At 55.6% G+C, this 12,918-nt stretch overlaps 1 protein-coding gene across 1 annotated transcript in view; it reads left to right on the forward strand.

Moving 5' to 3' along the window:
- TRABD2B (TraB domain containing 2B) overlaps positions 1-12,918 on the forward strand; it is a 222,337-nt gene that overhangs the window by 170,364 nt on the left and 39,055 nt on the right. Inside the window, exon 3 of the mRNA XM_004438521.3 lies at positions 10,719-10,865. Within this exon, the coding sequence (XP_004438578.2) occupies positions 10,719-10,865 (147 nt within the window). The remainder of the gene's footprint in view (positions 1-10,718; positions 10,866-12,918) is intronic.

Raw genomic sequence — 12,918 nt, forward strand, 5'->3', positions numbered from 1 at the left:
ATGTCACTTACTTCTCTGAGCCTTGGTTTCCCTGTCTGTAAAATGGGGTCAATAATGTCAGCCTCACAGGGCTGTTATGAAGAATAAATGAGCTCCCATATGCAAAGTACCTGGACCATAAACTGTTTAAATCATGAGAGAGGGGGATGTCACTCTCCTATAATGTTGGGCTCATAGCACATGACTTCCAGAGCTGAGAGGTACTCCCACATCCTCCTGTTTCAGAGGGGGACCCTGTGACCCATAGAGTGGCTCCCACAACGGGTCTGGGTCAGAGCCTGCGCCACCAGAATCTGGGTCTCCAGCCTCCTTCGGGCTTATCTGTGCCTAAAACTGAAAACCAAGGGACCCCTTTGCCCTCCAACAGAGCAGACCCCACATAAACCCCTTTCCTGGAGACCCCAAGCCTCTGGGCCTGTCCCTCCCACCCAGGCCCAGCCTGGCTCTCAGCCTCCCTACCCAGCAGAATGCTAATCTCCTCATGTGGGTGGCTCCGGATTTATGAGCATTTCCTGGCATGACTTGAAGGACAGAAGAGGAACGCTGGGATCTTTAAGGGTGGTCTTTGGGTGGAGAAACTAGGCGTTCAGAGAAGAGAAGGAAAGACAGCTCGAGTGAGTCAGCCTCCGCTGCCCGCCCGGGAAAGCGTGGAGGGCCCCGCGAACCCACGCTGCAGGGCAGAGGGAGGAGGCGGCCGGCACCACCGGGGTCCAAGCGGCGGGCATCCACGGACCAGGGACGGTCTGTGCGGGAGGCCACGCCCATGGTTCTCTGGGTTGTGGCTAGGGTTTGGGATGGGGTCTGGTGAGGAGAAGGGAGGAGCGTGCCCAATGCTCCCCGTTTAGGAGGAAGACCCAGCTGCCTTCACCTTCGCTCTGATCTCCTTGCTCCTCTCGCCTTCCCGGATTCCATATCAACACAGCTACCGCAGCTCTCCTCTGCTCGGACTCTCCGGGACTTCCCAGCCCACTCAGGGAGAAGCCCGAGGCCTTCGAGGCCCACGGGCCCTATGGATGTGCTCCCTACTGCCCACCCCACCGTGCCTCTGACTGTGTCCTGGAAATCCCCCTTTGCCTCTCCAGAGGGACCCTCCATGCTCCCTGCTCCGAGCCCTGAGCTAACGCGACATCACCTGGCCTCCCTTATCCTGACTTCAATGGGAAGCACTGGCAGGAGATGGACGGGCAGGAGGGGGAGGAAGCTGGGATATTTCTTGCCCCCAGCCACCCCCTCCTCCCAGGCCACGGTAGCTGTGCTCCCCTCCCACAGCTGTGGCTCTGGCCTTTCGGGTCCCTGACCACCTCCCTTTCCCATTAAGGCTTAGGGGCAGGAAAGCTTCCCACTGCTGCTCCCCCTCAGTCCTCCACCATCACCTGCCCACACCTTTGTGAATGTTCCCGTCATTCAGTGCTCTTCAGTAACCCTTTCAGTTGAACTCACTTCATTGGAACTCACTTCACTGGCAATGCACCACCTGTTTTCTGTTGGACAGATCTCATCTGCTGGTTCCCCCTCAATCAGTCCTCACAGCTTCCCTGGCCTTCTTCCTGCTCCTCACACCCATCAGGCCTGCCTCTGCCTCAAGACCTTTGCACTTGCTGTTCCCTCCCCCCAGAACACTCTTCTCTCAGATATCCACATGACCACCTCCCTCCTCTTCTTCAGATGTCTTCTCAAATTTCACTTGTCATTGTGCCTTTCCTGGACATCTCACCTAAAATGTCAAACCCAACACACACACACACACACTTACACTTCCTACACTCCCTGCTTTATTTTCTCCTTAGCAACTATCACTCTCTAGCATAGATATTTTACTAGTTGTTTTGTTTATTGTCAGCTTCCTCCTACTGGAATGAAAGCTCTATTAGGGCAGAGATCTTCATCTGTTGTGTTTCTGCTGCACCTCCAGGGCCTGGAACAGCATCTGGTACATAAGTGCTCAGTAAATATTTGTTCAAGGAGCGTGTGAATTGGTCCTTTTCACGGGTGGGTAAAGCAAGGCCCGGGGAAGGAAAATGACTTGCCCAGGACTTCAGAGTGGAGATGTGGACGGTGAGTAGATCCCTGGTCCTGCCTCCAGCTCAGAGCCGGTCTCCGGCTCCAGGAAACCACGTGCTTATCTGGATGCCTACTGCTCAGCAGCCCGGTGTCTGGAGACGGGATTCTGTGCCGGAGGCCCGGGGCTCAGACTCCTGAGCAGGAAGCAGGGAAGTAGCTGGCACTGCTTTGGTGCTATCAATAGGGCGAGGAGAATAAATAAATAAACCTCAGCCAGAGCGTGGCGGGCTCTAAGCTTTGAGGAAACGTCCCCCCGCAGAGAAGCCTTCCTGCACGGCAGAGCCACCCTGCACCCTGACCCAGGGCTGTGACACACTGCCGGGCCCAGGGTCCAGGAGGCTCAGCACTCCCAGATCTGTGCTCTGGGGGGTACTGGGTCCCACCTGGGAGCTGCCAGGGATGGGGGTCCTGGGATGAGTGACTCACTCAGCTTCTCATTTATTCATTCGTTCATTCATTCATTCTGTAAGTTTTTCTGAAGCATCTACTCTTTAAGTGTCAGGCACTGTGCTCTCTGCTGGGCAAACAGTCACGACCAAGCCAGATGGCTTGCCTGCGCCCGGAGCATCACCAGTGAGCAGGAGGGCCAAGCATTAAACAATAATGCTGCAGGGGGAGGGCAGTGCTCCAGGGGATGTCCAGTGCTTTGGGAACTCTAAGCAGGGGACCTGCCCGGTCCATGGCCCAGGGATGTCCTCCTGAGGAAGGAGCCTCTGCTGCCATGTGACAAGGACCGCGAACTGGTGGGTGGAAAGGGTCCCAGGCAGAGGGGGAGCAAGGGAGGGTCCTGAGGCTGCGAGGACGAGCTTGGCTCCAGTGAGGATCCAGATGAGGAGCCTTCTGGCCGGGGCAAGGAGAGAGCAGCGCCGGGAGGCCATGCTCCAGGCGGGTCACCTGGACGGAGGTGACCTCTTTCCTTCCTCACAGGTCAGCTCTGCCCAGGCCCGTGGTGAAGGTTCTAGCACCTCTCCTCCACTCAGCTGACCGCCCAGAATTTGGGCTTCGCACACTGGCCCCTACTTGTCTGTTTACATCTGTCCTTCCTACCAATGGCTGGGGGGAGGCGGCTTGGTGAGTCGGGCCTGGGGATATATGGAAGAACCCAGGGCTTGTCAGCTGGACCTCAGTTTGAATCTTAGCTCCAGTTCTTCAGTGTGAGCTTTTGTGCAAGTGACTTTACCATCCTCAAGGCCTCAGTTTCCTCGTTTGTCATGTGAGAATAACAGTCCCCTCCCTGGAAGGATTATGGTGTGGGGTGGTTTCTCAGCATCCTTACAGTGGCCCATGGGACCTGTCATCCTAATCAACTCTGACCTCATCTCCCATCACTCTCCTGCTTGTTTACTCAGCTCCAGCCACCCGGGCCTCTGCTCCTCCTCGCCTGTGCACAGGGCCTTTGCACCGACTGTTTCCCCTTCCGTCAACCCTCCCTGCCCCCGTTCCTTCTTCATTTTCTCTGTAACACATACAGTGTCTGTCAGAGTTCTCCTGAGAAACAGAACCAATAGCATGTGCAGATACATACACACAGGGCAGGCTGGAGACCCAGGGAAGAGGAGTCGATGCTGCAGCTCAAGTGCAAAGGCAGGCAGTCTGCTGGCAGAGTGCCCTGCACAGTGGGAGACTGGTCTTTTTCTATTAAGTCCTTCAGTTTGTTGGATGAGACCCACCCTCATCCAGTTATTGTGGAGCATAATCTGCTTTACTCAAAGTCTACTGATTTAAATATTAATCTTACTGAAAAATATCATCACAGAAACATCTAGAATAGTGTCTGACCAAATATCTGGGTACTGTGGCCTAGCCAAGTCGACACACACAATTAACTATCACAAGTCCACCCCTTGTCAACCTGGCGCCACAGGCATCTCCTTAAACCATACCTAATCTCCGAATAAAGACAGTAACAGGGTCCTACTTCGCCTGACGTGATACAGCGATCCTGCATACAACCAGAAGGCACTCACGCCCTCCCCAGGAGAGGATGCAAACTCCTGGGTGATGTTTACTCTTCTCCTCCACGTAGCATGACTTCAGTACCATGAGGTAAAGTGAGCAACACTTAAGTACTATGGTATAAAGTCAGTATGTCTGTGTCACGTGATGAGGGAGAGGAAAAGGAACAGAAGAGAGAAGAAAACAAAGATTTTATACGGACACACACGCGTGCGCGCGCACACGCATTCTTAACAAAATAAGGAAGAAATACTCCTGACGTCTAGAGTGCTTGTTTCTGTAACTGCTCACATGGCCGTAGCTGGTATTTGTAACGACCTCCTTCTATTTCTACTCCCGTGTTCCTTTTCTCTTTTGCAAGCGCCTCAGCTGGTCGTGGTTCTTGACCTGGCGAGTGACCCAGACTTCTCCTCCTGAGGGGTCTGGACCGTCAGTCCCGCCTGGGTTGGTGGTTGTAGTTTTGCGTTGACGTTTGTTAGCGGCAGGGCGCGGCGAGGCCGAGACATCCGCCCTCAGGGATGTCCTGTGCTGCGGACGTGCTCGTGCTCACCTCCACGTGGAGTCGCAGTCCAGTTTCCCCTTGGAAGTCGGGCCGGGTCACCCAGCCAGCACAGGAACTTCTGCCCTTCTTTGCCTGTTGATTCAGAGGCACGAGGAGCCCATCGTGGCCGGGGGCAGTCTTTGCTTCCAGTTCAATGGAACCACTGTTGTGTCTCTAACATGGTACATGTTAGTATTTTAGCAATCATTTTGTTTATTCTGTCTCCCCACAGGTAAGCTCCATGAGAGCAGGTTCGGGGTCTGTTTCGTCCCTGACTACGTCCCCAGCACCTGGAACGGTGCCTGGCACGTGGCAGGTGCCCAGTGAGCACTGCTGCGTGGGTCCGGAACTTTGCTGTGGTTTCCCTATGCCCCGGGGTGTCTGCGGGGTGCTCATCGCCCACCTCAGAGCCCCTGCCTGAGAGCCAGGCCTGCCTGGGGAGCCCGGGGCCCACACTCCTTCCCGGCAGAGAGGGTCCTGCTGCCCCCTCACGCTGACGTTGGCCAGCGAGTGAACACAGGCCTCAGTGTTCGCTGCTCCAGCCCGTTCAGGACTGTTTACCAGACTAATCTGGAACAATAAACCTGTCCCCACCCTCCTGGCGCCTGCCTCACACCGTCCTAGGCCGGGTTTGAAGATGTGTTTAAATCCCGGGCCTACACTCAGCAGACGCCGCGGGCCAGCTCCCGTGGGCAAGCGCTGGCGACGGGGGCTGCCGCGATGCTCAGGGGCTCTTGGTGGCTGGGCCTCCGCGCACAGCCGTCCAGGGGGGCGAGTGGCTCTGGGCTTCACCCAGTGTTTGTTATTCCATGTCAAAGCCTTATCACAAACATTATCCTAGAGCGGGCCACCGAGGCTACGGCGAGGAGGGTTTGTTATTCTAAAATGGCCGGGAGCGGAAGGCGTGGAGGCCCGGGAGTCTGTGAGCAGCGCCAGGCTTGGGAATTTGGGGGGAATAAGAGGGAGGCAGAAGTCAGGGCAAGACACTTCTTCCGTGCCTGTGCCCAGGGCCTCAGAGTCCCACTTATCACCCTCTCCTGTCATGGCTGGTTGGCAAATCTGTCTCTGAAGTGAGCTCCACATAAGTGGAAACCAAGCCCAGTTAACCCACCAGCCCCAGATCCCTGCAGAGAATCAACAGAAGATCAGTGTTTGTTGAATGAATAAATGAATGTAGCTTCCCTATGTCTGTTGGAAGCACTAAGAATGCTGGTGAAGGAGCACATATTACTTTGAAGCCCTGGTCATGGAAACCTGGTCTGGAGACAGACGTAATGTCAAGCCCCAGCTTCTGTCCTTTACAAGCCATGTGGCCTTGGGCCCGTCCCTCACCTCTGCTTCTTTGTTTTCCCATCTGTGAGTAGGGACACCAGCCCCGCTAGCTCTCTTCAGGGAGAGCAGAGAGAGGCCCCCATGGGCAGTGGTCAACTAAGAGGACGGGTCCCAGGGCTGGACAGCCGGGGTCCAAGGGCATGTCCCACCCATCTCCACCTGCGTCACCTTCGTAGAGTCACTTACTGTCTCTTTGCTGAACTTGTGTGTTTTTCTTAATCTATTAAATGGAGCTAATGCTAGACTTAGCTCAGAGTTGCTGTAAAGATTAAATGAATTCATCTGAGCCTAGAAGGTTGCTGACACAGTAAGCACTCAATAAACATAGTGATCCCTGTGATGACTGGACGAGGACCACTTCTCAAAGAGCAGAGGACAGAAGGCACGAGGTGGGAGGCGTAGGGGAAGGGGCACGGGGTCAGGGCAGCCTGCTTCCTTCTGAAGCACTTCCTGAGTGTCTGCTGGTCAACGGTGAACAGAGAGGCAGGCTCCTGGCCCTCGCCAAGCTCTCGGTCCAGACAGGCAGGGAACAGGAATGGACCCTTCAGGGGGATAAATGCCAAGACCAAGGGAAGCACGGGGGTCTGTGCAAGGCACCAAACCCTGCCCAGGGCTGGGGGGAGTCCAGGATGGCAGGTTCGGGTTTCAGTCCCCGCCCCACAACACTCTGGCTGTGCTGGGGATGCCTCTGGAGTGATCTGGCCTCAGTCTTCTAGCTGTAACATGCTAATAATAAATACCCCCTGGCTATTTCACAAGAAAGAAAATGGGTATGGCAAGATGTGTGGGATGAACGTGGACCGTGCCAGTGGGCATCCAGGAATCCTGCTCAGACGTGATCCAGGGCACTGTAAAGGGTCCTGCGGCGGGAGTGGGGGGGGCGGGGCGGGAGACGGGTTTGAGCCCACTTGGCCCCAGCTCACTGTGTGGCCTTGGGCGAGCCCCATCCTGCCTGCTCTAGGCCCCTGTTTGCTCTCCTCTTCTATATGAAGAAGGCATAGGATGAGATCAGCGGTTCTCAAACTGAGCTCCGGGGCACCCATGGGTTCCCCGGAGAAACCTTGGGAGACCCTGCAGCAGGCGGGCATTGAGCCGACAGGACTTCAGGCTCCAGCCTGCCCCCCTTACATCAATCAGGGAAGTTTCCATTTTTATCTGCTCCACATTTTGAGTTCCAAGTAAGGTTCCTCTGGAAAACAATAACAACAAAAAGAGATTCCATGGCTAAAAAAAGGTTTGAAAAACCACTGGACCAGATGACCTCTAGGGGCCATTTCAGCTCCAACTGGGAAGGTTCAAGTCTAACTATTTTCTGCCAAGTTTTATTTAACAAGCTTTTATCCAGCACGTTCTACATGCCAGGACTGTTCTCAGCACCCTGCAGATTGTGCTGTGCTGTGCTTCCCAGCTCCCAGCTCCCAGCTCCACGAGAGCCGTGTGACTGCGGAAGTGACTCCGTGTGTGTAGGAAGGTCAGGGGAGCCGTTTCTCCTCCAGGCGGGTCTTCTAGGTGCCTGAGCCAATGACCTCACTACAAGCCAGGTGATGCCTGGCCCGAGAGGCAGCAAGGCAGATGTGCGCAGCCACAGGGTGTGGTCACAGGAAGCCTGCGCATCCCAGCTCCCCAGGGGAGGAGAGCAGTCCAGCTCGACACGGACGGTTTCATCCGAGGCATGTGCCGTGTAGGAGGAAATGCCTGTTGCCTTAGCAATGTCCACAGCAACAGGGCCACTGCCTCCTGTGATCCATCCCCAGCCACCATGCTGCATCAACACCCTGCACCAGGTGGCTGCAGATCCCATTTCAGGGGCGGCGGCCAGAGCCTGGAGAATGCCCGGAGGTGGGGTGGTGGGATCTGACCTCATCTCCAGGCAGCTCATTACGTTACTGGGAGCAGCCTGGGCTGCCACATCCCAGTGCAGTGCAGCTCCCCTGCCCGGCCAGGGACAGAGGCGGGAGGGCATGGGCGGAGGAGCTCCCACGAGCACGAGCTTGGCCCGGTTGCCCATGATACTATTTTGGGCAGACTTTGTGTGCCTGGTCCGTGAGCTTTTCTCTTCCGACGATGTGTTCCTAAACCCATGGCTGATGTCACTCACTGGTGGGAACTTCTGCCACGTGGTGGCAGCGTGCTCCAAATGCAGCTGAGTGCCAAAGTCCCAGGGGCTAACCTGAAGGGCTTGACGAGCAGCCATGAACGATGGAGTGACCACTGCAGGTGTCACAGTGCCAAGGAAAGGATGGGGTGACACCCTCTCCTTACCAGGCCCATGCTGAGTGCTACAAGTACAGAAATGAATAAGATGCAGTTCCTATCTTCAAGAAGCTCATAGTCTAATGGCAGAGACAGGTAGCTAAACAGCAGGTATAATCTAATGTTCCCGCCATGGTGGAGGGAAGCATCGTGGGTCACTTATCTGTCACTGCAACTGTGCTGTGTAGCAACAGCCGTGAGCATTTGCTCGGGTGTTGGGGCCCGGTTGCGGGTAGGCTCTGCTCAGCTTGGCTGGGCTCACTTGCGTGTCTGGGAGGCAGCTCCCTGTTGGCTGGTCTGGGATGGCCTTGGGGGGACAACTGAAGCAATTCGGTTCTGTCCTATGTGTCTCTCATCCTCCAGTAGGCTGGCCTGGGCTGCTCTCCGGGTGACAGTGGAGGTGCAAGGGGCAGCCGATGCACCCAGGTGCTTTTCAGGCCTTGTTTGTAATAGTTACTAACATCGCCTGGGCTATAAAGCAAGTTCAGAGTCAGAATGGGAGGGAGCTATAGAGTTCTGTGGCCGAGGACATGAATATAGGGGGGGCAAAGATTTGGGCCATTACCATATCAATCTGCCACAGACCATGGGAGGCCTGGAGAGGGGCCTCACCCAGACCCCAGGCAATCAGAGAAATTCCATGGAGGAGACATCTGAGCAGAGCCTGGAAGGCCAAATCTGAATTCAAAAGTGGAGAACGGAGGCGGAAGGTTTTCCATGCACGGGGAACAGCACATACGAGGCGCAGAGACAGAAGATTGCTGAGTAGTTGAGCATTTGGAGACACAAAGGCTGGGTAGGAAACAAGGTCATTGACAGCAAGGTCCAGGTCACTGCGTTGCAGGCTCCACTGAAGAGCTAGGCCTTTATCCTGGGGATGGGAGGCACCCGTGAAAGTTTTGAGCAAAAAGGAGAGAGAGAGCGACCATCAGATTTGTGCTTTTAAAAAATGACTGTGGAGCCAGCCCTGATGGCCTAGCGGTTGCAGTTTGGTGTGCTCCGCTTTAGCAGCCCCAGTTCCATCCCAGTGTGGAATCCCACTCGTCTGTCAGTAGCCATGCTGTGGCAGCGGCTCACATAGAAGAACTGGAAGGACTTACAACTAGAATAGACAACTAGGTACTGGGGCTTTGGGGAGGAAAAAAAAATGACTGTGGCAAAAGAATATGGAATAAGTGGAAGGGGAGGGGGTCTGCAGGGAGAGGATGGGAGGGACTGTTGTAGTGGACCCAGCAAGAGATGCTGGGCCTGAATTGGTGCGGACCAAGAGGCTGGGGGCTGCCGTCCAAGACTGTGTGCAGACAGGATGAGCAGGGCCTAAGGACTGATGGGGAAACAGGAGGGACAGGTGGCCTGAACCCCTCCTGACGTTTTGCACAAGAATTGCAACAAGTTTTCCCCTATATATCTGCTAAATAACTCAAATAATGGTCAGGTGCTTCCCTTTTGTTGGCCAAGGGAGTCTGGGAAACAGTCACATGAAGCTGGCGGCAGTCCCAGCTGTGCAGAATTGAGCAAGTCCTTTCCCCTCATGGGCCTCAGTTTCTCCTTCTAAAATGGGACATTTTGGACCATCTCTCAGGGCCCTTGCACCTCGGGCAGGCCGTGTTCATTAGAGCCGTGGTCCTCAAATGCCAGAAGCAATCGGACTGTAAAGAAGTTCTTGGGGAGCCTGTCAAAAATACAGATCCTGGAGGGCTGGCCCGGTGGCGGAGTAGTTAAGTTTGCATGCTCCACTTCGGTGGCCCAGGTTCGCGGGTTCAGATCCTGGGCATGGACCTACACCACTCATCAAGCCATGCTGTGGTAGCGACCTACATACAAAATAGAGGAAGAGGGGCACAGATGTTAGCACAGAGCCAATCTTCCTCAGGAAAAAAAAAAATACAGATCCTGGGCTCACCTCAGAGATTCCAATTCTGGGGGTGAGGCCTGGGCATCTGATGTTTTGTACAGCACTCCCAGTGACCCTGATGCCTGGCAGGTCGGCCGGGGCACAGCTGTGTCCCCAGGCCCGGCATGGTGGCCCAGAGCACAGAGGAGCTAGAGGAAACATGCTGAGTGCCAGCATGACCTGACGCAGACGGCCCAGCTCCCAGGGCCTTTCCTGGTGTGGGGACGGCTTCTGGAGCAGGTGGCACTTGGGTTGGGCCTTGACATCGCAGTGGGCTTTCTGCTTGTTTTGTTGATTTGTCTGGGGCTGCTGTTGATTACAGAAGGAGTCTGTGCTCATTCTAGAACTTTTCTAAGCACAGGAAAAGAAAGGAGTCAAAAGAAAAACTCACCCATCATCCCGAAACCTAGACACAACGAGGGTTCTGGTTTTGCCACATTATTAGATGAGATGCTGATACCCAGAGAAGGAGCAGGGAGCTGTGGGCAGTTGCTGGAGATGAGAGCAGGCTGAGCGTGTTCAGGGGCCAGTGAGTAAGGAGCTGGTGCGGGCCCCACACAGCTTCTCTGTCTCAGGGCCTGGTGCCCCCAGTCCAGAGGCAGGAGCGTGGTCCCGGAGGTATCAGGGACCTCCCCCAGGTCCCCAAGCACAGCCCTTATTCCTGTCTCTTTCCTCCCCCAGGTGCTGTTTGCCCTGAACCAGACCCTGCTGCAGCACGAGAGCGTGCGGGCCGGGAGCCTGCAGGCGCCCTACACCACGGAGGACCTCATCAAGCACTACAACTGCGGGGACCTCAACGCCGTCATCTTCAACCATGACACGTCCCAGGTGAGGCTCCCTCCTCCAGCCCACACAGGCTCTGGGTCACCAGTTCCGAAGGCCAGGCCCATAGGAACCCGCCTGGCATTTATTAGACACCTGCTGTGTGCCAGGCGCAGGCAATCTTCTCTCCAGCCATGGTGAGCAGGAGCTACTGGTATCCCATTTTACAGATGGAGAGACTGAGGCTCAGAGAGGAGAAGAGACTTGCCCAAGGCCGTACCACTTATTAGTTGTTGAGTTATCAAGAGCAGCACTTGAGCCTGGTGCGTGTGGCGTGGGGGCCTCGACCCTAGAAGCTTAGCCCGAAAGAACAGGGAGGCAGAAGCCCACCATGCTGGGAGCTCGGGCTTGAGTGCAGCCCAGGGCATTCCACCGTGATTCCAGCCCTGGAGGAAAGGCCCCTGCTGGGCAGACAGCGAGGGGGACCCCGAGGAGCAGAGCGCAGCTTCACCAGGCCTCCCCATCGCCCTCGGGGTCAATTCCAAGACACTTGGTCCAGCATTCAAGGCCCTCACGTCCTGCCCTCCGCTGGCCTTGTCACAGCCCGGGTGTCCCACCGCGCAGACCTTGTGTCACCTACAGCTTGCTCTTCCTTCCACTGTGCCTTTGTCCAGGCTCCTCCCTCCTGCTCTCCTCCCACGTGGCCCTGGTCAAGTGTCACCTCCTTGGAGAAACCCTCCCTGATGCCCTGGATGGAGTCTGGTATTCCCCTGGCTCCTCTGGGCCCTGTGCTTCTGTGTCATGGAGCCTAAATATCCATTCACTCCAGAAGCAGATGAATTCGTCCAAACAGGCCACTTCCCTGCTCAGGACACTACAGTGGCTCCTCATTTTTTTCAGGGGAAAAGCCAGCGTCTCTACAATGGCCTGTGTGGCTCTTTGTCCCACCCGACACACACATCCTTCTGCCCTCCCCTCACACTCACCACTCCAGCTGATCAGGCCTTGCTGATCCTGGAGCCCACCTGGCATGCTCCTCCTTTGTACTGGCTGTTACCTCTGCCAGGAATGCCCTTCCCTGGGTATCACCACGGCTACCCCCTCTCTGCCCTGAAGACTTCAGTCAAATATCATTGTCTCAGTGAGGCGGCCCCGCTGCCCGGTCTAGAATCACAGCCCGACCCCACCGCCGCACTCTCTCCCCTTTGTCATGCTCCACTTTTCCCCACGACCTTTATCGTCTTCTCACAAACTTGCATATCTTGATTCATTGATGAGTGGTTAGTTACTGTCTGTCCTTCCCCACTGGAAGCTTTTTTTTTTTTTTAATAATTTTATTTATTTTTCCCCCAAAGCCCCAGTAGATAGTTGTATGTCATAGCTGCACCCCCTTCCAGTTGCTGCATATGGGACGCGGCCCCAGCATGGCCGGAGAAGCAATGCGTCAGTGCGCACCCGGGATCCGAACCCGGGCCGCCAGCAGCGGAGCGCGGGCACCCAACCGCTAAGCCATGGGGCCGGCCCCCCATTGGAAGTTTTATTCATCTGTTTCATTCGCCAATACATCCCAACTGGCTAGATCTGTGCCTGGCACAGAGCAAGGCTCAGTAAATATTTGCTGAACGAATGAACAAAATAATTTATAAATGACAGGCACACTGCTTTGAAAACGGATATTGGGGGGCAACCCAGAGAGGGCTGTCCCTCTGGGGCTGACAGTCTCAGAGGAGAGACGGGCAGATTCCACAACCAGTTGTGCCAAAGCGTGACCCTTGCTGTGCGGGGAGGAGAGGGTGCAATTGGAGCCTGTGGCCAGAGCAGGAATTTAGATGGGCCTGGGGGAGGGGCTGGGGCTGGGAAGAGAAGGAGATATTCCTGCAAGATGAGAGGTCAGAGAAGAACCTGAACTGGTCATAGATAAGAGGAGGAAGAATGTTCCAGCAGAGGAAACTGCGAGCGAACTAGCCCGAGGCTAGAGAAAGCAGGAGGAGGGGTGAGTTGGGGCTGGAGGCCTAGCCAGGGACCTGCCCCGATGCTCTGTGTGCCCCCATACCCCACTAGACCGTGAGCGCCTGGAGGGCCACGGTGTGTTGCTCATCTGTGTCCAGGTGCCCAGCTC

Source organism: Ceratotherium simum, chromosome 22 (assembly GCF_057802395.1).
Source record: "Ceratotherium simum simum isolate JZ-2026a chromosome 22, ASM5780239v1, whole genome shotgun sequence".
Lineage (NCBI taxonomy): Eukaryota > Metazoa > Chordata > Mammalia > Perissodactyla > Rhinocerotidae > Ceratotherium > Ceratotherium simum.